This window comes from Prionailurus bengalensis, chromosome A1 (genome assembly GCF_016509475.1).
Source record: "Prionailurus bengalensis isolate Pbe53 chromosome A1, Fcat_Pben_1.1_paternal_pri, whole genome shotgun sequence".
Taxonomy (NCBI): Eukaryota; Metazoa; Chordata; class Mammalia; order Carnivora; family Felidae; genus Prionailurus; species Prionailurus bengalensis.
Genome location: NC_057343.1, coordinates 205652929 through 205680624, shown reverse-complemented (window position 1 = coordinate 205680624; position 27696 = coordinate 205652929). Strand labels below are relative to the sequence as shown.

The following is a 27696-nucleotide window of genomic DNA, read 5'->3' as shown; positions in this document are numbered from 1 at the left end:
AGAGATACCATGAAAATGGATCAGATATTCTCTGTGTCATAGCATGATTGTGTTAGAGGGTACGCTGCGGGCAGGAAAGGCAAACCTGTATCCTGAGTAGATGTCAATTCCAGTAAGGTCGCTGCTGTGCCATCTGCTTTTATGACTCCATGGATCTGATAGTGACCCAGTGAATGAGGAGATGGCTCCGTTTGCTTTGTCTCTTTGCGTCCCATAATCAGGTGCTTAGTCTCTCCTAGGGCCCCATAACACACCAGGAGCCCAAGCAGTTCTCTTTTGCAGAAAGTGTGGTGTCACTCCAGGACCCTACAGGGCTGTGCTGTAGCCTTCCACTGGGATTGCCGGACCCCCCACAGTATCCCTCACCATCATGTAATACACCCAGGGTGGCAATGCAGTTTGCTGCAAAGCCTGAAACTGGATCGTGTGTGTGTGTGTGTGAGAGAGAGAGAGAGATCTACTGGAAACGGGCAGCCATGACAGAACTGGAAGAATGTACTAAACGTAATGTACTTCCAAAACCCAGAGAGTCCTACTAAACCCTGTGGCTCTGTCTCAGCACTAAGGGGTAAAAGATGCAACAAATTGTCCTTTACCTTAGAAGGAATGTGTAGGCCTGCCCCAGGTCATTGGGCCTCTGAATACTTGGTCAATGTAACAGGCCCCTGATTCTTCAGGGAGTTTATCACCCACGCTCTGGCACACATAAGTCTCACTAGGGCATCTGAGTTCTTGCCACTTTCTGATGCTAAACCCACCTAGGACGCTGTCACAATACAGTGGGCTAGCGTGATATTCCGCACTGTAAGGTAAAGTCCTTCAGACGATATTGTGACCTCGAGCCAGAGATTGACAATTGCCTGGAGCAAATGAGACCAGCTGCCCGTCCCACGCATTTTGATCCTCCTTTCTGATGCAAATTGAAAGGAATGCATTTTCCAAAGTAACGGCTATCAGTGCCAGAGGCTGCCAGTGAAGATGCCGCATCCTGCGTGGGGGCGACAACAGAGAACAGCCATCATCCTTTCTTATCTGCCTGCTCTTTTCTTAGAAGTCTGATGGATAAGTTAAAGGAGGTTTTGATGGAGCCCATTACCTTTGTGCCTTTAAATTTTTTTAGTAGTGAAGCTGAGTTTGGACGGTAATACTGATGGCTGCATTTCCTCGTGTGATTGCTCGTGATTTACGAACATGGCCTGGGAGAGGGTACAGCCCTGGAGGTTTCCACGTGGCTCTTCCTCCACAGGTCAGTGGTCTAAAAGTATCGATCCCAAGTAGATAGTTGGAGACTGGGGAAGGAACCCCAAGGTGGGACCCACTGGGAGACAGACTTTGGCCAGAACTCCACTCATCACCTGGTTTCTAAAGACGCCCATCCACACTTAGGGTCATAATAGTGTTTAGGATTTCCTGCTATCCAGTCAGTTTGGACTTTTTAGCCAACAGTCCTTAAAAATTCTGGGCACGTATACCGTATATACTTGTGCCAGCAGGCTTTTTCTCAAGACCTGGCCTCCCAGTCACTGTGCACTGGGTCTATAACTTAGCTCTGGGACCATGATTTTCTCATGACAGGCTATATCAGCCTCTCCTCACCAGCTTGCCTCTTTTTCTTTCTTTCTTTTTCTTTTTCTTTTTCTTTTTTTTTTTTTTTTTGGTTATACAAGTCAGGTAACACTCTAGCCAGCTGTCACTCAGAACTGTGTGAACTATTAGCCTTTGTCACAAAACAAAGGCTCCTTGATTTTCACTCCAGCCAGACTGTCCATTCTATTATGTCCACCTCACCTCTAACATTTAAGTGATAATACATGGCCTCTGTCATTCTAGAATCCCATCATCCCCGCTGACCATAGCACGCCTGGTTCCTTGGCAGCATTTCCCACTGCCAAGGCCTGCTGGCAGTGTGTAGCCATCACTGACCTTTACATAAGTGCTGGTACGCCCCTCCCAGAACATTCTTTATTGCCTCAAGGGAAGGTAATGTCCTCCTGGGGAATGTACGTAGGTGGTTCTTCAGTCTCACTTAATGAAACCTAATATTCGTACCTCCTGGAACTTTCTTACCTTTTCCTTAACACTGTGCCATCTCTGCCTCATTTACTGCAGGCCGCACTCATGTCCAAACCTCTATAGCCATCCTGGCTGCATGTTAGGACCAGTTTCTGGTGTCCTCTCCAAGTCATGGGTAAATGCTCCCAGGATGATTAGCTCTCCCTTATCCCACCTGCTATTCTTCCCTCGACCTCCACCCCGGGCCCAATGTCTTCAAGATCCACTCGAACACATTTTGCCCTGGTTCCTGATAATACATATTAGCTTGATTCTGCAATGCCTCCTGTGCCCAAGCTACTTCTTCCCACACAGACGCTGTATTTCTCCCCTCAGTCTGTGTGGCAGCTGTTGAGGCCTGACCTGGTTCTGGGTTTGGAGAATAAGGGTATTGGAAGATGGTCTCGAGGAGGTCATGTCTCAGCTTGCAGGCATCTGCCTCACCAGAGACCTTGGCAGGGGCTCCAGGCAAGGGAGAACAGCTGCTTCTGCCAGTCCTGTGTAAGCAGAATCTTGTTCTCAGCATTTTCAGGTTCATCTACACTGTGGTTACTAACTCAGGCCCCAGTATCCCAATCTCTTCTTACCAAGGCTTGGACTTTGATAAAGAATTATCAAATTCCTTGTCCACATTCCTTGGTTTGTGGCCCCGGTCCTCCATCTGCAAAGTCAGCGATGTTACATCTCTCTGACCATCTTTCTGTAACTCACATCTCCCTCTGATCACAGCCCAGAAAAGTTCTCTGCTTTTAAGGGCCTGCATGGTTAGTGTGGGCCTATCCAGACCACCTAGCATAATCTCCCCAGCTCAAGGCCCTTAATGACATTTGCTTCTGCCAAGTAAGGTAAACATATTCACAAGTTCTAGACATGGTCATCTTTGGGGATGCGGGGGAGTCGTATGCCTACTACAAACAGCAATGGGGTGATTGCCATGACTGGTGAGTAAACCAGCCCTCAACCCCTACCCTGAGGGTCTGCATTATAGGGCTATTCTGGGTATCAATCGTCTTAGCCTGGATTCTAAAAAAAAAAAAAAAAAGAGAGAGAGAGAGAGAGAGAGAGAGAGAGAAAAGAAAAGAAAAAAAAGCCCGAGACAAAAGCTTACATGCAACTCACTTATTTGGGAAATGACCCAGCACGCAGGAGACGCGGAGTAAAACTGAATAGAGGAAAGCCACATAAGGATGCACCGCAAATTGGCCATGGGCCAACTGGTGGCTGATTCTGTAGGATCTTCTGAGGAAACTTCTGGAACGCTTCTCAGAACTGTCTGCCCAAGGGAGAAAAGGAGGAAACATTTATCCGCCAGCCAAAGGTCCACCATTGGTCAAGGGTGTCCGTGGGAACTTAACTCCTCTGCACTTGCAGCCTGTTGAAATTAGTGCCAAGTGAGTTCTGCGGGGACCCCACATCACAGTGAGGCTGAGGCGAAAGGTCTATAGCGGGAATCCAAAGGGAGATGTTATCACATTCTCCGGGGTCCTGGGCAAAGACTGAATGGAGACAGTTGCCACCCTTGTGGCTGGAGTTGAAGGCAAGGCAGAGAGCATCTGAAATGTGTGGAAGGGTTCTGATGCATAGACCAAAGGCTTTAAGGCCTGAATAAACCTGGCACATTTTGAGGAACGGAGAAGACACGGTAGATGGAAACATTGTAAATCTTGGTGAGTGTGGTACTGAGTTGAAGTAGGCAGAGAACAGATCCTCTAGGAGTTTGCAAGCCTGAATAAGGAATTTGATAGAGTGAAATGTAAGCACATTTGCAGTAAGCACATATGCAGTCTAGGCAGCCTTCAGGGAGGAAGCAACTCTTGAGGCCCTAAAAATCAAGAGTTTTGCTAAGGTGGGTTGGAGGTGCTTGCTTAATAGCATCTCAAAGACATGGAGGCACAGGGATGCTTTTCTAAAATCAGTCTAACAAAACTTTAATTTTTCCTTTTTTTTTAAATTTTTTTAACATTTATTCATTTTTTGAGAGACAGAGCATGAGTGGGGGAGGGGCAGAGACAGCGGTAGACACAGAATCCGAAGCAGGCTCCAGGCTCTGAACTGACAGCACAGAGCCCGACACGGGGTTCGAACTCACAAACCGTGAGATCATGACTTGAGCTAGTCAGACCCTTAACCGACTGAGCCACCCAGGTGCCCCTCATTTCTTTTTTTTTTTTTTTTTTTTTTTTTTACTGTAGAGGCTTGCACAATGATGAAACATGGGCAAAGAAAAGTAAAAGATGAATTCCTTTTTACTTCTAAACATTTAAAATAAAAATGCATTATTATTATAAGCCAGAACTCTGATGATCTATAAACTTCTTGAGAATTGCTATTCATAATCTTCAGCACCAAATTACTACCATTAAATAATTTGGGGGAGGGGAATCACAGGACGACTGTTTTCTTTGACCACCAATTTGGAAAAACACAAGGAACCTAGGACTTAATTAAAAGTAGTTGCTGGAAATTTTAAAAGTGTTCGTTTTGATGTCAAGATTACCTCGCTTGAAATGATTTCAAGACCCTGTTACATTCATTCCTTGCTCTATTGCCGTCTTTAGTGTTTCTTTCAGGACATTTCAAACAGGAGGTAAGGGAAGAAGCGTTTCAACTGAATCACAGGAGGATCAAAAGTAGCTGTTTGCATCCGTTTGAGTTTGATCTACTGCTAATCTTAAACTTACTCATTAGTGTTCATAAAAACAAAAACCCAGAAGGTTAAGAAATTATCACTAAGTATTGAATGTAGACATGACACGATGATATGAGCTGATTGGGATTAGCAAATAATCTGGGTTAATTCCTAATTCATACAATCCTAAGAGTTGATACGGCTCTTAGAGATGATCTGGTCCAGTATTACTGCCAATGTGAAAATTCTCTATAAAACCCCTGGGAGCACCAGCACCACGTGACTCTTACGTTGGAGGCTCTTGCTGGTTGGAAGCAGTTCATTGGCTGTAAAGTTTGATCTTTAATTGGTAACTCTTAATCTTAGGTTGTTTCCAGGAAAACACAGTAACTCTCTTCATAAATATTTACAGCCAAATTTATACATGCTGACCACCCACTTCGTTTAAAAGGTAAAAATAATAAATTATGAGTACAAATTCTTCCACACTAGATGAATAGCTCCTTGAGGACAAGACATTATGCCTTATAACTCTTTAATTCTGACCTAAGCAGAGTGCCTTGCTTATATCAGGTTTTCAAATGTTTGCTGAGTGATGAATGAATAAATTAGTGAATGAATGAAATGAAATGAAACAAATGCCCATATTTAGAAATAGCACCTTGGCTGATTTCTTGCCTAAATTCTTAGTTCAGGAGGGAAAAAAAAGAATACTCAAATATCTGAAATATTTCTCTAAAACTTTATTCAAAGTTATTCACCTCACTGTTGATAAGGTGTACAGTTAATGCTCTGACAATTTCACCAGGCTTTTGCCCATTGCCGGCAATGGACTTTGAGAAACCCATTTCCTGACACCCAAAAGTTAAATTAACTCTTTTCAAAACATACCAAACTCCCAATACTTGTGAAAGTCTTACATGCACCATTTTCCCATTAATCTTTAAATGTGAACTTACATTATTAATCTACATCAGTAGATGTTAAAATGAAGTCATTTTAACAAATTATGACTGTACAAATCAAAATACCACTAGTTAATATTAGACAAGAGTATTTTACAAACACTACATTACATATTACCTTGCAATCTGAAACATTACAGTTCATATTTGTGTAAGTTTATCTGAGATAACTGAAACTTCACAGAATTTAACAGCAAATAAAGTTTAAAAAATTGAGTTCTGTACATTAGTTCCAACTATCTCTATGTTACAATCTATAAGGCTCATGTCGTATTCAGCACCAAGAAGATCTACAAAACGATCTAACCAGTCTTCTTATTCATCCTATGTGATAGTTTTTGTTGTTTTTTTAAGGTGAAAGTCTAAAAAAATGCTTTATAAATCCTACTTCCAGAACTTGAAATGGAATACTCTTTTTGGCTGGTCATACTATATAAAAACGTGGATTGCAGTTTTTTGTTTTTGTTTTTTTCATTGAAAAGATACCCAAAAAAAGAAAAAAAAAAAAAAAAAAGAAAAAAAAAAAGGAATACTTACACCATGAATTTAGGCTGTCAGTCTTTAAGTTGAATTCATAACACTGAAGCATCAGAAGTAACCTAATAATGCCCTGCCTCATCCTTCCATCTTGTTTTAAAAGTTTTAAAGGCAGCCAGAAAGATGTTTTACTTATTCTTCAAAATAAGGTGCAAAGAAGGATCCCAACACTTCCTCATACACAGCTCCACCGACATCTCAATGTTGTTCAGCATAATCCACCTTGAGCCAACGATCCAGAAGCAGACCCAGAGGTACAGCCACAGCTCCCAGTGCAGCACGCTGTCTATGCCAAACGTCCACTCAACGCTAGCATCTCTCTGTTCACAGAGGTCATTGCAATAACTCATCCCTGCTGGCCTGGATTTAAAGCAACATTCCGGTTTCCAGAACCAGTGCCATATCATCCCAACTCTTCTCCCTCTTCAGGATTTATAAATTATAGAAAAAGAGCAGGTGTGTCTTGCCATTTTTAAACAGGGTTTGTGCATATCACATTTTAAGACCATACGCCCTGAACTAGAAACTTTTTTCAAAAACCACAGGTACTTTCAGTAAGCTTGTTTGTTCAAAGTACAAAATTCTTACGTGTTTAAAAAAATTAAAATCGGACACCAGTACCTCTGCTTTCTTCGCCCAAAGCGCACAATTCGTCATACCACATTTAAAAACTAAGCTTCATGCATACAAATGGCCAGAGAGGTATGAAGTTTACAGAGCCCTTAAACATCATTCCGGTACATTAAGCATTGGCTAGACCACGACAGGAAGCATGTTAGCAAATTGAGCAAAGAGACTTTCCCAAGAACACGATAGTTTTCCAGGCTCCATGTCAGTCACATAAAAAGTTACATAACATGTAATCCTTTAAAATTGTCCCCAGACATCCCATTCCCAGAACTGTTCCCATACATACCCCCCACCCGAACCCACACTGACTTAAGTCTTCCACTTCACACAATTATCTTAATGCTCCCCGTTACTAATGACAGCCGCTTCGGGTTCTGCCGCTGTTGCAGGGAGCCTTGGCACTTTCTTAGCAGGACTTGGAATGTGCTAAAATCGAAGGAAAAAGAGTTGTTGACTCCTTGGGGTTTTTTTAGAGATAGAGTGCTAATTAAAATTCTCATTAAAGAAAAACCTGAGAAAGGACAACTTTGGAGAGGTTGATGCTAAACACCTATCCTACAGAACCTTTCGGGGAAGGAACTAAATAGCAATTCTTTACCTAATGGTGAAGTAATACACAAATACTCAGCGAGGGAGAGAAGACCACCGAGACCTTCCATACACAGTATTCTACTTGCTACTCTTGCGTTGCCAACTCTCACTCTAGCGCCACGACTTGCTACCTAATTTGTGTAAGAGCAAGAAGCGAGCCTATGCATTCATCAAGTTTGTGATGAGCAGATAAAATAAACAACTTCAAGGTCATAAAGTCCTTAGTTTAAAGCGTGGCCTTGACTTGGCAAATCATCTAACTTCTTGCAGCTTCATCTGTGGAATGGGGATAGCATCGTTTACTCGAGATGGATTTTGTAAGGACTAAATCAGAAAATGTAAATAGGGGCGCCTGGATGGCTTAAGTCGGTTAAGCATCTGACTCTTGATTTTGGCTCGGGTCATGATCTCACAGTTCGTGAGTTCGAGCCCGACATCGGGCACTGCGTTGACAACACAGAGCCTGCTTAGGATTCTCTGTCTCCCTCTCTCTCTGTACCTCCCTGGGCTCTCTCTTGCTCTTAAAAACAAATAAACATTAAAAAAATAAAATGTAAATGAAGTTCCTAGCATATAATAGGAATTCAAATCATTGCTATTATTGTTGCTGCTTGACAATTTATAGAGATTTGACAATGGCCTGAAGAGACGACGGGGGCTCCTCTCTCACCAAGACATTACCACAAAATGAGCCTTCTCTCTACATCAGTTTTCCTTTAAATGTTGGTATTCTTAATAAAACCTAGTATTTACTATCCATTTCCAAACTGCTAATAATTTGAGTGCAAAGCACTTCATACAGTAGAAAATGGCACAGCTGGAATCCAACACCAGAGCCCTAGCTCTGAATTACTCTGCTTTCTCGACATTCCTTTAGGTGGCTCAGTCTCGGGTCCCCCGGAGATGTGGGGATGGAAATTTCTTACGCTGTCAAAGGCAGAGAACAAGCACGACGAGCTTTACCCACCTCAGTGGCTGTACTTGAATGCACAAGTCCCACTCCTTCCCCCAGGGTGTCGTCACTGGGAGAGGGGCGCCGGGCATAGGTCCTCCTGTGCTTCTCATCCACTCTGACCAAGTACCATGTTCCTTCAAAGAGTGAATCTACTGAACTCTGGGGAATATAGTTGACTAAAGGAAAGGAAGAGAATATGAAACGTTAGTTATGATATACAATTCACCTGGTAATAAAACTAGAGATAAAAAGTTGCATATTTCCCCACAATTTTTACTGATACCGGATTAGTATCGAATAAAGCCTAGATATCCTTATCCTACGTGTAACATGTTTCATATTATTAGAGCCCTCCAATAGGCTTTTGGGTATATACCTAAATGTTTAAACACAATTTGGTATTTTTACCCAAGTGATGAGTGTCCTCTCTGAGCTTCATGTTTTCAGCAAAGACATCTGGTGCCACACAAGTTCTTGAGTCAAGTCTTGATTTAAGATCACATAAACTTGCTGTTATTTTATCAAGAGCAGACCCTAAAACAGTAAACACCAAAATTAAAAGACAAAAGTAGCATGCCCCAAAGCCTGAACAAAATGCTACCAAATGGAAAAACAACTTTTTGTTCCTTGTAGAACTACCTGATATTGTTTAATTGAAAGATATGATAGTATTTGTTTGGTGCAGCCTCCCTATGACATTTGTTTGGTATCAGACAATAGACAAGCCGGGAAATCAGTGGGATCTGAAACTATAAGTAACTTGTCTATGGTCAATACATGATTCAGTCTTAGAGTAATGCCAAGTCTTCCACCAGTTTTTCTCCATGTTTTGCTCCTTCCTACTCAGGGAAGGGACAAAAGTTTCTCAAAATATAAGCCAAAAACTAGAAAGCTATAAAAATCAAATATCTTAGTATAAAACCAAACCAAAAAGAAACGGTTTGCTATTACTCGTATGATCAGACTCAAAAGTTGCCTGTAGTAAACAGATATGCATCCCTTTCCCTACCTATATCCCCGGTTTATAAATGCTTTAAAACTGACACAAAGGATAAAAATAGTTACTTGCTGAAGAAGGAAAAGCCAAACACTATGCCATAATACGATTTTTTTTTTTTTTTTAATGGGGTGCCTAGGTGGCTCAGTCGGTTGAGAATCCGACTTCAGGTCAGGTCATGATCTTGACGTTTGTGAGTTCGAGCCCCACATTGGGCTCTCTGCTGTCAGCACGGAGCCGGCTTCTGATCCTCTATCCCCCTCTCTCTCTGCACCTTCCCCCTTGAGCTCTCTCTCTCAAAAATAAATAAAACCTCTAAAAAAATGTATTTTTTAAAACTGTTGGGGAGGAGGAAGTATAGTGCAGTGCTGTGTTCTTTCTTTCTTTATTTTTAGATTGAGAGAGAGAGAGAGAACACTCGTGATCAGGGGAGGGCAGAGGGAGACAGACAGAACCCTAAGCAGGCTACAGGCTCAGTGCCCAGTACAGAGCCCAACATGGGGCTCCATCTCACAGACTATGAGATCATGACCTGAGCTGAAATCAAGAGATGGTCATTCAACTGACTGAGCCCCTAGGCACCCCGCCATAATAAGATTTTTTAAGCTCATTATATATTTTTTCTGACTCAGATGAGAGGGAAAAAGATCTCCCAACTCAGACATAATCCTGCCATTTATTTACCCAGTTAAGGCAGATCATTCAAGAGTAAAACTCTGGCGACGTTGAAAGAAGTGATGAAGATTCAAATGTAATTATCTGCGGGACAGATTCAAGCGCTCACTTGGGAAGCCCGCTGAATGGACCCTGGTACGGCAGCTTCTCGATACACACTTGTCGGGAGTGTTGGCATTTACCTGGTGTGGCATCTTGCGTAACTTTAAGGGAATACATGGTGGCAGCCAGGCCAGAACCGTAAGAGAACACACCGATCCTCTTTCCTGCTAGCTGCTGAGGCGTGTACCTGCGCAGAGGGAAGAAATGTCATGAAAAAGTCCCACTGATCTAAAACTACAAGGTGTGGGAAGACTGAGTTGGGAGTCAAAATTCAGCCTGTAGCCGCAGGAAGCCAACCTAGCGCTTTACAACAAGCACACTGGAAACAAGACTATTCGCCTCTTTGGGAATGATGGGGCTTTATGAAAGTCATCGTGTCATAAAATGAGTTACTCTGCCAACCAGGGATTTACAGTTCAACTGCGGGTCAAGAGTAAGAAGACCACGAGAACAGCAGCCAGGAAAGCCAGTATGAAACGAAGTACCCAGGAGTAACTGCAGCCTCATCCCATTTCTCTTTGGCTCAATGGACAGTAGGTAGAGAGCCTAGCAATAAAATGTCATCCTGTGACCTGCCAACAACATGCCTGCCAGTGGCTTCAGTCTTCGAAATTGAACATCCCCAAATGAGAGGAGTGAAGCAGCCGAAATGGGTACTTACTGTGCCAGAACAGAAGCAAGGGAGCCATACACTGATGAGGTGTACATATTTCCATTTTGATTTGACACAAGCAAAGATGCCTTTGTTTTCTGATTAAAGAGTTCAGAACTAGCCTTCATAAATGCCTTTTCCACATCTCTATCAAAGTAGGTATCTTCTAATTTAACATCCCTGAAAGATTAAGAAAAAAGACCATCTTACAATGCTCAAAGACTACATTTTTATTATACTAGTGGACGTAACTAATATTCTAATCTGTGTGTATGATTTAGTTTCCTTATTTATTAAAAGCCAAGTAGCAACATGCTAATGGTTATGGAAGATGTAACAGTTGCACACATACAGTCTTTTTGGTTGAAGTTTTTTTTTTTTTTTTCTTTTTTTTTTTAAATTTTTTTTTTTTCAACATTTATTTATTTTTGGGACAGAGAGAGACAGAGCATGAACGGGGGAGGGGCAGAGAGAGGGAGACACAGAATCGGAAGCAGGCTCCAGGCTCTGAGCCATCAGCCCAGAGCCTGACGCGGGGCTCAAACTCACGGACCGTGAGATCGTGACCTGGCTGAAGTCGGACGCTTAACCGACTGCGCCACCCAGGCGCCCCTGGTTGAAGTTTTTTATAGTCATGTTAAGACAACTTAATTCTAGTGGGTTTATAAACTCACTAAAGCTTCGTCGCCACCAAGCTGAATACACTACTCTTTCAAGTCCATAATAATGTCTATTTAGTTAGAAAAGTCACGATATTACAGGAGCCAGGTCTTAAAAAGTTGAGTAGAATTTTATTAGACGTAGAAGGGCCCCAGGCAAGAAGGAACAGGCATGGCATTCTAGGGAGCCCCAAGAGTGGGGAAAATGTGGAAGGAGTAGGAAAGGCGACTTTGATAGCGGCAGCGTGTGAGATGGGATGGGGCACAGGGACTTGAGAGGCAGGGAAAAGATTTCAGAGGCTGTAGTAGTAAATATGAGCACTCATCAGGCTATATTATTACGGTGACAACAGGAACAGATCTAAAAGGAGGAAATCAGAAAATATGAGAAATAACTAAGGAATTGCTGTAGATAAGCCACCACCTGTCTGGGACTCCGTTTCTTCACTAATGACATAGATGGGTTAGACTAGATGACTTTTAAGATCGTTTTGACTCTAAAATTTTCATGTCTGTAAAAATAATGATACTCTCACACAGAAGGAAAAAAAATCATAACAACTCCTCTTACCCAAAGGCTTCCAGGCCACTATAGGTACTGTTTTTATCTCTGTTCTGGTCATTAAGGAAGTCATTCAGCAACATCCGAGCTAGAGATTTCTGAACCAGCTTACAGTAGGGTGAGTGGAAGATCATGAAACCAAAATCATTCAAGGTAAAATCTCTATCATTTCCCTCTGAAAGAGAAACGCAAAGGAATTATGAAATTCATTTAAACCACTATCTTTGGAAGGCTGATTTTAGAACAAGGCTACGATGTTCTTATATCTTTAAAAAGCAACCAAAAATATACTGTATAATGAAATAATCTCTAATGGCTTAAAATGCAGATCAAAAAGACATCCAGAGATAGAACAATATCCACTACCACATCACTGTTTCCATACTTAAGAGTCTGTAATTAATTTAGTGGGTTGGGGCCAGCTTTTTCTGTTTTGTTTTTTTTTTTTTAACCTTAGAGTATTTTTTTAATGAAAGACAATACAGTAGCAAATAGCAAACTGTATAACTTGTGGCATGGATAAGTAATTTCATGATATTTTTGTTTCCATTTAGCAAGCATAGACAAAGTAGAATGTACTTCTCACTATGGATCCTAATAAAAAGCTAGAAAATCACTGTATTGTTAAATACTGTTAAACAGTATGACATTTTACACAATGCAAGAATGCTTCTTCTCCAGGACCACCATGAGTCTTACTATGTTATTCAATCTTACTATGTTATTCAATTTTTAACCCTCTCTCACAACCTCTATAAAGCAAAGTTAGTTTATGGAAAAAGCCTGATTTATATAATACTGTGTGTTTTAATAGCACTAATTCAAATACTGTACTGTTGAGTATATCTCAAGAAATTTTTTTAGGATTAAAAATAGAGATTAATGAGGACACTGAAAAAGCAAGTACGAATTCACAGGTCAAATGCAAACAACCTACGGGGCGGAGGGAGTCACTTCAGCAATTTATTTTCATTAGAGTTTGCTCTGGATCACAGTTGCAAACTAAAGCCTTATAAAAGTACCTCTGTCAAAAGATGAACAAAATTCAAGTTTTTTTATTTTGAAAGAGAGAGAGAGAGACAGACAGACAGCACAAGCAGGGGAGGGGCAGAGAGAATCCTAGGTAGGCCATAGAGGGAGGGAGAGAATCCCAGGCAGGCTCTGTACCATAGCTCAGAGCCCAACACAAGCCTCGAACTCATGAACCGTGAGATCCTGACCTGAGCTGAAATCAGGAGTCGGACACTTAATTGCCTGAGCCACCTAGGTGCCCCCAAGTCACTTTCTTTAACCCTAGTTTTAATTTTTTACTGAGGATAAATCTAAGTATTTTTGCATAGACATACCTCATTTCCAAAGCTTACCTGTTTTCCAAAATTACACATTCCCAAAAACTATGGGAAAATGCAATCTGGTAGGTGAGGAAGAAATGGTTAAAGGACACTCCTACAAAGCAACATCTCACTAAAGATACTTTAGTGAGTATCGCACTGCCCTCAACAGTATCCCGCACTGATAAAGTATATCGCACTGCCCTCAACAGATACCAAAACCAAGGAGAATGGACGAAACCCACCTTTCTGCCACTGCGCACGGATCTTTTTGCGGTAGACAGCATAGCAGCGGTCTAATGCACCGAGGTAGCACTGTATGGAGAGTTTTCCATCTACTATAGGATATTCAGAAAGCATATCGGGCTTGTAAAAGTCATAGGCGTGTTGCATATGTGTCCCACGAAGTCCTATTAGAACAAAAAAGGAAGATGATATGTATTTCTGCTTCTTGATGTTTGTATGTTAGTAAGCATATCCCATTATATGGGGACTTTCCTTAATAATCTACTCTTGCCACTTGCAGTATAGAAATCACAAGGTGAGACCAACATGTAATTGAAATGAAACAACAGTATCCATGGATAGGCCTAAGACTTCTTTCACTGCAACATTTTACACAAGCTTCATATGTCTAAATGGGACATCACAATTGCTCTACTGAACTGAAAACAAATTAAACTTGTCACTAATGAGTGACTATGGGCCAGTTGCTCTTTTTGGTTGTTACTTAAACCCATCTTACTTCTCTGTAAAATGAGAATGATGTTACTTACCTCATAAAATTGCTGTAAAGACTAAATACAATAACACAAATAAAGCACTGAGCAGGCAATAGCCGCATTTAATGAACACTCAGTAAATACCGGCTTCTGTTTCTGTTTTCAACTTTCTTGGCACACTTTGCTAATAAAAAAAGAAATGCTCTCTCAAACACTCACCTCGCTCAAAAATTAAAGGAGCATTTGGCCCAATGAGGAGAGCAACAGCTCCAACTCCCCCTGTAGGTCTAGCATTTCCTGTGGCATAGACAGCGATATCTCCTGCAACCACCAGGGCATACCGTCCTGAAAAATATTTTTGTTAATATATAAGAAGGTGATCACCACTATAAATATCACACATATAAACTGAAGTCTTCTATTTTTCTAGAATGTGCTTTCCTCATCTTTGGCAAAGAAAAAAATATTCCAAATTTTTATAATTTTGTCCTACATGATAAAGATAACAAGTTTATAATTCAGATAAGTTGAAAGAGCTATATTTCTGAGCATATTCAAACAAGCGTAACTGGCAAGATTGCACATGGCATTAATTAAAAGGTCGTTTGGGCCTATGCATCCTCAAGGAGAGTTTCTTTGGAATAACATGTAACATATAACATGTAACATACCATCCCAAGAGCTGGACTCAATCCAGTTAACAGCATTAAAGACAGCAGCTGTGCCTCCATAGCATGCATTAGTTGTATCTATTCCTTCTATATCTGTGTTCCCAGACTCCTCAAACAGCTGCATCAAATTAGTCTTCACGGACTTCGATTTGTCGATGATTGTCTCCGTTCCAACTTCTAAACGCCCAATGCAATCATACGAAAGGCTATTTCTCTCCATAAGATTCTGAACCACAGTCATGCAAAGAGAGTTGATATCTTCTCTATCGGTACAGAAGCCCATTCTGGCCTGGCCCAAGCCAATAGTATACTTTCCAGCATCTACACCATCATACTTTTCCAACTCTGCTTGATCAACATATTGAGAAGGAAAATAGATCTCAAGGGCAACAATTCCCACATCTTTTGGCCAGCAGGCTTCTGCATTCAAAGGAAGTGACCCAGGCATGGTGAAAGAGCTTGAGAAAGAAAAACAGAAAAAAAATGTTGTTTTAGGTTATAAATTCCAGATTGTCAAGTTCAAACTTAAGACATCAACATTAAAAGTTCAACTATCACCCAAAATGTTAGTTTAGGTTCTAAGTTTAGTATATTTTACTTAGGGCAGTCAAGTTTATTATTATTATTATTATTATTTTAATTGAAGTATAGCTGACATACAATGTTACATTAGTTTCAGGTGTACAACATAGAGATTTGACAACTCCATGCAATATGCTCTGCTCACAAGTGTAGCTACCATCTGTCACCACACAATGCTAGTACAATACCACTGACTATATTAGGGGCAATTTTAATACGTGAAAGTAGTCATTGTAGTATGAATGGAATACTATTATTTAAAATTACTGTCTTTTACAAAGATTTGCACCTGATTTAAAACTAGACCTTTTCAGGGGTGCCTGGCTGGCTCAGTTGATGGAACGTGCGACTCTTGATCTCGGAGTCATGAGTTTGAGCCCCATGCTGGGCACAGAGATTACTTAAAATAAAATCTTTAAAAAGCAAAAACAAACAAAACCCTGGATCTCTTTAGATTTAAGAAATGATTATTAAAGGTAAAGAAAACTCAAATAAGATCCTTCTGTTGTAAAGAACTATAAGATAAAATACAATGACAATTAGTAATATGGTCCACAAATCAGAATTCAAGTACCTAATCCATTCCTGGCCACCCAAGAACGTTTAAATAAGTCAGTCAGTCACTCATCATAGATATATGGATTATTCACAGCTATTGACTTTAAGGGACTTTAAAATTTGTTAAATCAGGCGTGCCTGGGTGGCTCAGTCAGTTAAGCCTCTGAATCTTGATTTCGGCTCAGGTCATGGTTTCACAGTTCATGAATTCGAGCCCTGCACTGGGCTCTGCGCTGCCAGTGTGGAGCCTGCCCGGGATTCTCTCTGCCCCTCCCTGCCTCTAAATAAATAAACAGACAGACAAACAAACTTAAAGAAAAGCCATACTATAGAAGTCCACCAAATCAATCCGTACAAGGCCCCTGTTATTATAAAGAACCCCACTCCCTCACCCAGAACCCATATGATTAAAATTTTAAGCAAAAATAAGTTCCAGGACCCATCACAGGGTGATATGCCAATATCCTATACTTTCTACAGCCAGTATATAGGCAACAAATGATCACAAGGTATCACTTAGCTTCTAAATCAGAGAAAAAAAAAAAAACTGATTCAAATTTGAAAACTGGTAATCCATATATTACTTACGTGGCATCTAGATAACACCTCTTAAAACCACCCCTTCTTGGGGCACCTAGGTGGCTCAGTTGGTTAAGCGGCCGACTTCGGCTCAGGTCACGATCTCGCGGTCCGTGGGTTCGAGGCCCGCGTCAGGCTCTGTGCTGACGGCTCAGAGCCTGGAGCCTGTTTCCGATTCTGTGTCTCCCTCTCTCTGACCCTCCCCCGTTCATGCTCTGTCTCTCTCTGTCTCAAAAATACATAAAGGTTAAAAAAAATTTTTTTTAAAAACCACCCCTTCTTTTTTTTAAAAGGGCACTATAGAAAACTGTTGCCACACTATACATACTTTCAGTAGTGACTAGATTTATTTACTAACAGTAAAATAAATGTGCTAGCCACTCAGCACCATTGCTACGTGCCTGCCTACGGGCAAGTCACATGACCTACCAGAGTCTCAATTTTTTTAAGAGATTGTATTCATTAAGAGAAGTTATTCTAAATTATTTCTCACAGGAGAGAATTTAATAGAGGGAAATGGTTTCAAATTTGTTGGCTGGGCTAGAGGAGCAAAAAGGGGAAGGTGGTTATTCAAATCCCCAGAGCTCACACTCCTGCTGAAGCCGCTGGGGCTGTCAGCACTAGCACCTCTGCTACTGAGCTAGAGCCAAGATACCCCTCCCATCCCAACCCTTCCTGCCACTGCCACTGACAACAACAAGACCGCCCCTTCTTCCCACCTTCCAATCTCTCTTGAGTACTTCCACGGGCAGTCTACCCAGAACCCAGCCGGCACAGGAGTCAGAGGAATATAGTCGTCAGGCTTTGAAGAATGGCACAGCCTGTTAGTTTTAGAGAAAGAACCTTTTCTTTGTTTAAACTTCCACAACTTGGGGAGCCGGGGTGGCTCTCAGTCAGTTGAGCATCCAACTCTTGATTTCAGCTCAGGTCATGATCTCGCGATTGGTGGGTTCAAGTCCTGCACCAGGCTCTGTGCTGACAGCATGGAGCTTGCTTGGGATTCTCCATCTCCCTCTTTCTCTGCCCCTCCCCCGCTCTCTCTCAAAATAAATAAACTTAAAAAAGATAAACTTCTACAACTCAATTTCCTTTTTAGGCATCACACAATTGGAAGGTGCTATTTAGGTGACAGAATTTCAGGTTTTCGTTGACCTAAAGGTCTTAGCTTATGAGAGTTACCTGGGTCCTACTGGTTCACCAACCTTCTACAGCATTGACCAACTCACTACTTTGACTCCTAAACGTGAAAATAAGATCCTATATTTGTGTCATTTGTCCCCTGCCACTCTGCAAACTCTGGTATATTATCAGGTATAACGAATTACAAACTACGGCCATAGTGAGTTGTTAATTATGGAAATCTTGACAGAATATCTAAAACAGAGAGGTTATCCTTAAATCATGTAATAATCTACTCTGAGCCCATAAGCCATCAAGTCATAAGTATATTAAAACTTAAAAAATAAGCCCCTAGAGATATAATCACAAAATCTAAGTTAAAGGTCTTAAGGGTGGGGCGTCTAGGGGGCTCCGTCAGTTATGTGTCTGACTCTTGATTTCAGCTCAGGTCATGATCACACAGTTGTGGGATCAAGCCCCCCACGTCAGGCTCTGCACTGACAGCACAGAGCCTGTTTGGGATTCTCCCCGCCCCTCCTCCGCTCATGCTTACTCTCTCTAAAAATAAACAAACATTAAAAAAAAAAAAAAAGGTCTTAAGGGGTATCATTGAATCTTCCTTCTAAATACAAGAATCTTATGTATATGTTTTTTATTCACCTGAACAATGACAACATGTTATATGCTGAACATTTGGGACCAGTTTCATAGGAGATAACCCTTGCCCTTTCAAATAAATATTCACCATCTTGTGTGTAAGATACAAACACCTAATACTAAACAAGTGGAACAGCAGAGACAGTCAGATTATGTTATGGAGAACTACCCAACCCAACCTGGTGGCGGGGCAAGAGTGGGGAGAGAGGCTTCTTGGTTACTGGTGCTGACTTGAGTCTTAGGAACGAGTAAGGAGTAATCAGTAAAGCTCTACAGAAGCAAATGGTGGTAGAAGATTTTCAACAGGGTGAACAGCATACATAAAGGCACAGAGCAAAGAACTATGAAAAGTTTTACTAATTTACTAAGTGAAATGTGAGGCCCAGGGAGTAGATCAGACAAGTAATAGGTCAGTAGAACTAGGTCAGGGTCAGGTCATAACAGTTCTGCTATGCTAATGGTAAGGAGCTTCGACTTCATCATAAAGACATTAAGGTGCCATCAAGGTTTTAAACAGGAGTGACCTGGGTCATATTAGTGTTCGGATCAGTGTTTTTCCAACTCTGGAAATCAATTTAGTGGGTGGCAAACAACATTTTTAAAAATGTAATAGTAAAGAACAGAAAATATCAGATTGCATGGCACACAGTAAATTTAAGAATTTTTTCATGAAAATTATGTTTCAATTATTCACACATACCCTGGGTTGCAATATAAAGTATATTTCTTACTGAGGGTCATGGTCAAAAAAGTTTGAGAGTCAACATTTTGCACAATCACTGGTGCTGTGTAGAGAACAGATGTGAGTTAGGGAGCAGATACAGCAGTCCAGAGAAGACAGGTCATGAACCAGAGCAATTACATGATGGGTGAAGAAGGAACAGCTTCAAAAGATATGGAAGCAAAAAACTAGCAGAAATTGTGATTGACTAGAAGTTAAGAAAAGAAGGAAGTGTTTAGGATGGCTCCCAGATTTCTATCCTCAACCGTCATGACTAGACAGAAATTCTGTCAAATTGGCTACATTAACAGAGAGGCATCTGTTTTCTTCTTCTATTCTTTCCCCTCTTCCTTGGAAACCTAGCAGTTTATGATCATCTAAACTGCGTTACACTGAAGTTGAAATAAAGACATAATGGAACTAAAATGTCACTAGGCAGATTCTCAGTTTATAGTAAAATAACATGAAGTCCTCTGCATAATCCACAGAAGAGAGTTCTATAACTAGTGTTTAAAAACAAAGACCAGTCCATATCCCTAGAAGAGGAACCCCTCCTACATGCTATCCTCGAAGTCACCAGGGGCAGGAGGATCACCCACCTTCCCAGCCTTTCCCACAAGCTGACACTTTAGGTTCTTTACAACTCTCCAAACTGCTCTAAACATCCTGAGGACACTGTGATTTCCCTTGCCTGGCCCAACAGCTTGCAACGCTTTTGGAAAGAAAATGGACAAATATATACAATCTTCTGAAGGTATAAACCAGTTTATAAGAAGCCATAATGCAAGGCTTTGATCCCAGAATTAATCCATATTTACCATAATCTGACCAGCTCTGATCAGTTCTTATATTACGGTACTTAAGAAATAAGGTATAACTCTGTTATTCTTAAACCTCCGAGGGGTTAACTAAGTACCTTGTTTCATTTGGGGTAAAAAATGTAGCTTAACTAACCCACTCACATCAGGTTGAAAGTCAATCATGACCCTAATCTTGGTATGGAAAAAGTTTTACAGTATCTGACTCAATCAATATTGCTCATTGTTTGAGGGGTTTTGATGGCCAAGATGTTTATTATATTCCCAATAGAAAGCCATCTAATTTGAAATATTTAGCTTTTGGTTGAAATTAAGGGAGAGTAAGATTAAGTAGGAAAAGAATGCAAAATTAATACAAGGAAGTAATTGCTTCCATGGCATTTCAAACAACAAAAAATATGGTATAGTTTCTGAACTGTAATCTTTACTTTTAACTATCCTATTAAGCATATGCTCTTGTGTTGTCCTCTCAATGCTCTCTGAAGCAGACCAAAAATAAATTATAAAAAGGAAAAGAAAAAAGCCAGCTAAAGATCTCAGATTTTCACATGATGGTGTTAACTCCATACAGAATGGGTTAATTCACTATTCTAAATACCACAAAAAAACTCTAAATAGAATACAGTTTAAAAATCTGACAGTTTAGGGATGACTGGGTAGCTCAGATGGTTAACCATCTGACTCATGATGTCAGCTTGGGTCATGGTCTCACAGTTGAGGGATCGAACCCCACATCGGGCTCTGTCGGGTCTGCACTGAGCATGAAGCCTACTTGGGATTCTCTCTCCCCTCTCTCTCAGCCCCTCCCTCACTCGCACCTGTCTCTCTCAAAATAAATGAACTTAAAAAAAGATCTGACAGGGGTGCCTGGGTGGCGCAGTCGGTTAAGCGTCCAACTTCAGCCAGGTCACGATCTCACGGTCCGGGAGTTCGAGCCCCGCGTCAGGCTCTGGGCTGATGGCTCAGAGCCTGGAGCCTGTTTCCGATTCTGTGTCTCCCTCTCTCTCTGCCCCTCCCCCGTTCATGCTCTGTCTCTCTCTGTCCCAAAAATAAATAAATGTTGAAAAAAAAAATTAAAAAAAAAAAAAAAAAGATCTGACAGTTAAAAAATCCCCTTCAAATATTTTTAACCTTTTGCCCATAAAAAGGTACTTCGTTATTTTTCAGAGCACTGTATGCGCAATTAAAAAATATGTAAGTGGGATAATGGGGATTCTATTCTGCATTTATAATAAAATACAGAAATTTTCTTTCAAAATTTTAAAAAGGAGAGAAAAGGCACACTTTTTAAAAAAAATCAGTTTCTAGATTTTAAACATCAGTCTGACAATCACAAAATTGAATGGTCTCCCAAGGCACTACAGCATTAACTCATGTTTAAAGATAAGGTATAACTCTGTAATGGATTTTAAGAATGTGTGGGGCACACAAATGGTTATTAGCCCTGGGATGAAAATTAAATCTCCCCCTTCCGTTGGAGAGGAACACACTTTCCTTCGGCAGCACGACAGGATGCCATACCTGTGTGAGGGATAAAGGACTGTAGTCTCCAGGTCTGTCACTCTGGTTCCTCCTTCAGGCGCTAGGAATTTCAAATAAGAACTTCTTTTAAAGTCATAAACCACCACACGAATTCAAATAATGACTCCAATTCCAAGTGTGTTCAAATAAGCATTTCCTTGCCCAATCACATGCCATAGAACAAATTTGACTTTGCTTGGAAAAATGGTACTTAAAGCTTACTAAACATCTCCACCTTATTTCATTAGTGCTTAGAATGGTAGGTTCGGTCCCGGTAATGACCTGACATACGAAGTTCGTATTACCGATTCAGGTTTTAAATCAAGTGTGATGCTGGGAGAGTTGTTAGTTGTCTTTACTAACTTTGCATTATTAAGAATTGAAGGAAAGAAATATCAATAAGTTGTACAGGACTAGCAAGCTCTGGAGTAATGAGATCGATACATTCAAGAGCTTGCTCTACACTTTTAAGAGTTGGTGGCTTTAGTGATTTGTGCCTCTTTGAGCTTCAATTTCCTCTTCTATAAAATGGAGTGAAGGGACTCCTGGGTGGCTCGGTCAATTAAATGATCGACTCTTTGATTTGGGGTCAGGTCATAACTGCACGGGTTCATCAGATTGAGCCACATATCCGCTCAGCGCTGGGGCTCAGTGCAGACAGTGTGGAGCCTGCTTGGGATTCTCTCTCTCCCTCTCTGCCCCTACCCTGCTCATGTTCATTCTCTTGTGCTCTCTTTGTCTCAAAATTAATAAATAAGCTTAAAAAATGTTTTGTAATATCAAGCACCAACTCATCATTATTCTAGTTCTTAGAATTTTTCAAATGAAATATGTATCTTTCTAGCAAGACCTAATTACCTTCCTGTATTTAATCTTGTGCTCCTAGTTTTCAACAGGTCCGCCCTCACCCTTCCCAACTTTTTAAAAAGTAATTTTCCCTATAGTGCTTGTGTTAAAAAGATAAGCATGCAGTATCAAGACAAACGAGCATTAAGCTTTATCATCATTTAAATTATGTGGAGGGGCGCCTGGGTGGCGCAGTCGGTTAAGCGTCCGACTTCAGCCAGGTCACGATCTCGCGCTCCGTGAGTTTGAGCCCCGCGTCAGGCTCTGGGCTGATGGCTCCGAGCCTGGAGCCTGTTTCCGATTCTGTATCTCCCTCTCTCTCTGCCCCTCCCCCGTTCATGCTCTGTCTCTCTCTGTCCCAAAAATAAATAAACGTTGAAAAAAAAATTTTTTTTAATAAATTATGTGGAAATGCAATAGGAAGGTGACACTGGAGCACTTTCTTCAGGCCATCTGTTCTGAAGGAGTATTGCTCGAGACAATAGTTCCTATATTAACGAAAACACAATTACCTTTTCTCTCTATGTAATTATTGGCAAACTTAGCGTCTGCCCTTGACTGATTAACCAGAGACCGCATTCAGTAGTCCGAATTATTTTTAGTAAATAATTTAGTAAAGATTTATTTCTTTTACATGATTACATTTAAGAGCTCCTCCCAGATTTAGTTCCTTTTATTTCATTAAGTTTAACCCCCCCACCCCAAATAAATAAACCCTGATAAGACTACTACATTCCAAAAAAATCTCTTTGGGGCACCTGGGTGGCTCAATTGGTTAAGCATCCAACTTTGGCTCAGGTCATGATCTCACAGTTCGGTACGTGAGTTTGAGAACCACATCGGGCTCTCTTCTGTCAGTGCAGAGCTCACTCCAGATCCTCTCCTCCCTCTCTCCCTGCCCCTCCCCTGCTCATGCTCTCTCAAAAATAAAAAACATTAAAAAAAAAAAAAAACTTGGGGCGCCTGGGTGGCGCAGTCGGTTAAACGTCGGTTAAACGTCCGACTTCAGCCAGGTCACGATCTCGCGGTCCGTGAGTTCGAGCCCCGCGTCAGGCTCTGGGCTGATGGCTCAGAGCCTGGAGCCTGTTTCCAATTCTGTGTCTCCCTCTCTCTCTGCCCCTCGCCCATTCATGCTCTGTCTCTCTCTGTCCCAAAAATAAATAGACGTTGAAAAAAAAAAAATTAAAAAAAAAAAAAACTTTTCAAAAGATCTCTTTGATTACAGAATTATACATACACTTTGAGAAATAACGTGCATTTTGTTCTTTGCTATTTCAATTATGCTTTTGTAACTTGCAAATTAAGCAGACCACAGGGACTAGTCCTCACTGGTGAGGGGAAAACATGATTCCCCTTCCATGTTGAGACTATTTAAATAACTTAGTAATATTTCTTCTTGAAACCATGTAGGCATATGTATTTGACACTATTTTCCCAAGGAAATTTCTCCTGAACTTCCAATATTCCCTCTTTCAATTTTGATTATTTAAATTCGGGGGTGGGGGTGGGGGGAGACAGGCAGAGAGAAGAGGAGGGGAGGAGGAGAAAGGGGAGCAAGAGAAAGAGAGGAGAGGGAAGAGAAGAGGGGAAAGAAAAGGAGACAGAGAAAAGGGCATTAGAGCAAAGAAAGAAACACAAGAAAAAAGATTCACAGAGGACTGCTGTGCTACTTAAGCTCCCAGGAGAAGAAGAGGCCAGGAGACCAGGAAAGGAAATGGAGGGTGTAAATGCCACTTTGGGGAATAACCCATTAGAAAGGGATTTCCTTTCTCTTCTGCAACTGCTAGAAGGGTTCTCTATCCTGACTGAAACAGCAAGGCCAAAGTCTCCAGCTGACCATCAGCTTATTTCTAACAGAAGGTCCCTTCAGGGCAAATCATGGAGCAGCATGGGTCAGGATAATAAGCAGTTAATAAACCGCAAGCGGCTGGGCACTGTTACCACAAAGCCTGTTTGGAGCCTCCAGAGGCCCAATATAGGCACTTCTAGTTTGGCAAAGATTAAAACTGAAAACTGCTGAGACTGCCAGGGCCAACCAGGTTCATGCAGTGATGCTTTCTCCTGGGGTTTATTCAGAGTTCTGAATTCCATCTTTGGCATCCCTCTACAGCCTTGATTCAAACAAGTAGTCAGAAAAGTTCACCCAGCACACAGTTTGGTCCATGATAAACGGTAAGCAGTTGCCTGCTGATCTTTTTCGCTATAAAAGGAGAGAAATCCAGGACACCCTTTCTCATGAGAAAGAGCTGGCCATCTTTCCCCCTTAGAAGCAAGCAAGCAAAACTACGGTGAAGGCTTTGGCAACGCCAAAGACACTCTGGTCTAGTTCTCTAAGTAAAAAACAGACATTCCTGCCTCTCCCCAGAGTTACTGGTCTGCTTATAAATTCTACTCCTATTTCAAGGCCCTGTTCTAAGCTGCCTCTTCCAGCAAGGTTTCCTAGAGTTTTCTCATCAGGGTCCCGCACTTCTACAGCAAGTATGTGATTCACTCAAAGTCTTCATATTCTACTCTCAATGGAAACCTAGTTATTGACAGTCTTCTTATCCATACTAGATTCCTAGGCTCCTAATGGGAGAGGGGGTGTATTTTGATTCTTTTGAAATCCCTTTGAGACCTTGGAGTAAAGGGCATTCTACTGCCAGTTTTTGAGGAGCTAAATTTGGAGTTATCACAATTAGAGGACAAATCGTTTAGATTCAAGTACACAGAGCAGCCCTCATTAGTCAGTTCCTTTTGCTATCGCTTTGTAAATGAGCTGCAGCCCCAAATAGTGCCTAGAAGGTGTTTCAGAAGAGTGGCTTTCTACTGAAAAATGTAAGGAGTCTGTTGGTCTTAGCAACATTCCCGTATGCATACATCCCCAGGCACACACCCTGCCAAGATGAAGACTGAGCTCCTCTACTCTATCTTCACTCGATTGACAGACAGCAACTGATCATCACATGCCAAGTGTCAGAATGCATAGATTATTAAGAATTGAGTCCTACCACCCTCTCATTAGATTGGGTAACATGTTTTCAAACCTTCTGAATCTATACCACCATCTTGAGAAACATAAAAATATCACACCCTTCTATTTGGTTTGTTAGTAACCCAACATAAAATTATAAGACTCTGTTCCTTTCTACATGAAACTAAATATAGATTCTGAATATATAGCCAATCAAATTCCTCGAACCAGAACCTCAACTGCATCTCCTTTCAGCTCCACTGCTTTATGGGTTTAAATAATTTTAGGGTACCCAGGAAACACACATTACATCAATATCAGGGTTTTGAACTTCCTTCCAGAAGAGCTAGCTAAAATCTCAATTCAATCAAAAAATCTTAGTCATTCCCACAGTTAAGAATAACAATGTATTCCATTTGCAACTATGTGGATGGAACTAGAGGGTATTATGTTATGGTAAGTGAAATTAGAGAAAGACACATATCATATGACTTCACTCATCAGAGGAATTTGAGATACAAAACAGATGACCATAAGGGAAGGGAAGCAAAAATAATATAAAAACAAGGAGGGGGACAAAACATAGAGACTCTTAAATACAGAGAACAAACTGAGGGTTGCTGGAGGGGTTGTGGGTGGGGGGATGGGCTAAATGGGTGAGGGGCATTAAGGAAGACATTTGTTGGGATGAGCACTGGGTGTTATACACAGGGGATGGAATCTACTCCTGAAATCATTATTGTACTATAAGCTAACTAACTTGGATGTAAATTAAAAATAAATAAGACAAAAAAGAATAACAAGGTATAAAAGCACTCTAGATAAATACTTAAAGAAAACAAAATGAAAAGCAAGGCCCAGAAACTACCAGTAGATGATGTGGCCTCTTATGGCCTCAAACATAATATCCCATAATTTCTCCCCATTGGAAACACCTTCCTGAGAACTGGGGTTCCTGACTAAACTAGAACTGAATAAAGGATAAACCTACACATTTAGGAGAAAGAGACTTGCAAAGGTTAAACACTAAGGAAATAAAGTCTTTCTCCTCTTCCATAAAATACGCTATCCCTACCCTCCTCACCCCCACAAAAATAACTGAAATTTTAAAAACAAAGTTTTGATCAAAGAAAGAACACAAACGGCTTAGACGTCTCAAGATGCAAAGAACCATTTGGCACAGATCCATGTTAAGGACTTCCAATCCGCCTTCTAACAGAATCTGTACAATGAAAGCCCAAGCTCCATCGCAGAAGGAAAAACCTGTTAACTATATGAGCACTTCCATTTGTCTTAATTTTGTCACGTATCCTGCCACTGTTTTTCATAGTTCATCCGTGCAATCGAGCAAATGTTACTTAGCAGCAGCCAGAACATTTCCTTCTACTGCAGCTGGATGACAAGAGCATCAGGAGCAGGGAAGACATGCCCCAGAGGTGAGCCTCGGAAAAAAAGCCTGTGATGGCCAAGGCCATAGGGCAAACATGACAAGCAGAGACAATCTCATTATCTGTTGTCCAAATCCCTCCTCCAGGGTAGGTGAGAGTAATCTTTCTCCACCACTGGTCAAAGCAGGACGCACGTTTTTCAAAGACACCATATACTTGGCTTTGAAATGTCCCTGGCTTAATCCAAAACCCACTGTGTGTGAAGGCCCTGTGGGTGCCTGCCCATTACATCACCGTATCAGGTCGGGCTGGCCCCGAAGCTATTAGCAGGAGGGAGGTACGGGATTTCAGAACACCAAGGAAACCTTTTTTTTTTTTTTTTTTAATATGGGCATAAAAAATATGGAGGCGGGAAGGTGGGAGGCGGAATCTGTGATATCTGAAGCAAGCTGCCTGAAGCAGTCAAGAGCCCAAGTATTCCTCCAGGCTAAATCACGGTTGTGATGCTTTCTTGCACCTGAGCCAGGGAACAAAAGTTATGCCCACTTCCCAGCAACTCTCTATATGTGGCTGCAGGAGGACACACCCACTTGCCAACCTACAAGCCTCCATCTAATTATAGTCTTCCCCATCCTTCGGCGTCCACCCTTAACCCAAAGCTCCAGGAACGTCCTGGCAGCCCAGCTCATCGTCCCCTCCTGATGCGCCTCCCTGCCCCCAAATCCCCTCCCGGCGATCACAGCCACGTCCCCGGCACCTCCAGCACCTGGCTATGTCATTCAGAACCCTAGCCCTCAACGCCCCTTCGCCTTCTCCCTTTTGCGACTCCTCGGCCCCTCGTCAGATCTACCGCGGTGAGAGCCCCAGGGCCCCTGGCAGGGGAGGCCCCTCACGGCCCTGCTCGCGGCGCCCCTTCCTCTGGGGCCGGGTCCATACCTCCTCCCCACCCGAACCAAGCAGGACCTCCTACGGGCCTAGTCAAGGACACCGCCTCGGCTCGGCCCTCACCTCGCCCGCCCGCCCGCCCGCAGCACCGCAGCAACTTAGCTCTCTTCCGCGCGGGGCACTCACCCAAACGTGACCTCCGGGTGGTGGTCGTGGAAAGGGAGCGAGCCACGAAAGGGCAGTACGCGGGGCCGCCCCTCCACCACCAGCTTTATAGCCGCCGACCCACCCGACTCCGGCAAGGCCGGCAGTCGGTGGGAGGCTGGACAGTGGTTCCAG

The 27696-nt window shown here is 41.8% G+C and overlaps 1 protein-coding gene across 2 annotated transcripts; it reads right to left on the bottom strand.

Moving 5' to 3' along the window:
- Positions 1-5409: 5409 nt before the first annotated feature.
- HMGCS1 (3-hydroxy-3-methylglutaryl-CoA synthase 1) lies at positions 5410-27689 on the bottom strand. Of its 2 annotated transcripts, XM_043599033.1 has the most exons (11): positions 27544-27689; positions 21286-21346; positions 14731-15188; positions 14279-14404; positions 13583-13747; positions 12016-12181; positions 10795-10965; positions 10214-10320; positions 8768-8893; positions 8372-8535; positions 5410-7239 (listed from the first exon to the last, which is right to left on the bottom strand). In XM_043599033.1, exons 3-11 carry the CDS (start codon positions 15176-15178, stop codon positions 7150-7152), a joined length of 1563 nt encoding a protein of 520 aa, XP_043454968.1. In that variant the 5' UTR covers positions 15179-15188; positions 21286-21346; positions 27544-27689; the 3' UTR covers positions 5410-7149. The 2 variants fall into 2 exon arrangements, with proteins under 2 accessions (XP_043454968.1, XP_043454977.1); XM_043599042.1 differs by lacking the exon at positions 21286-21346.
- Positions 27690-27696: the final 7 nt, after the last annotated feature.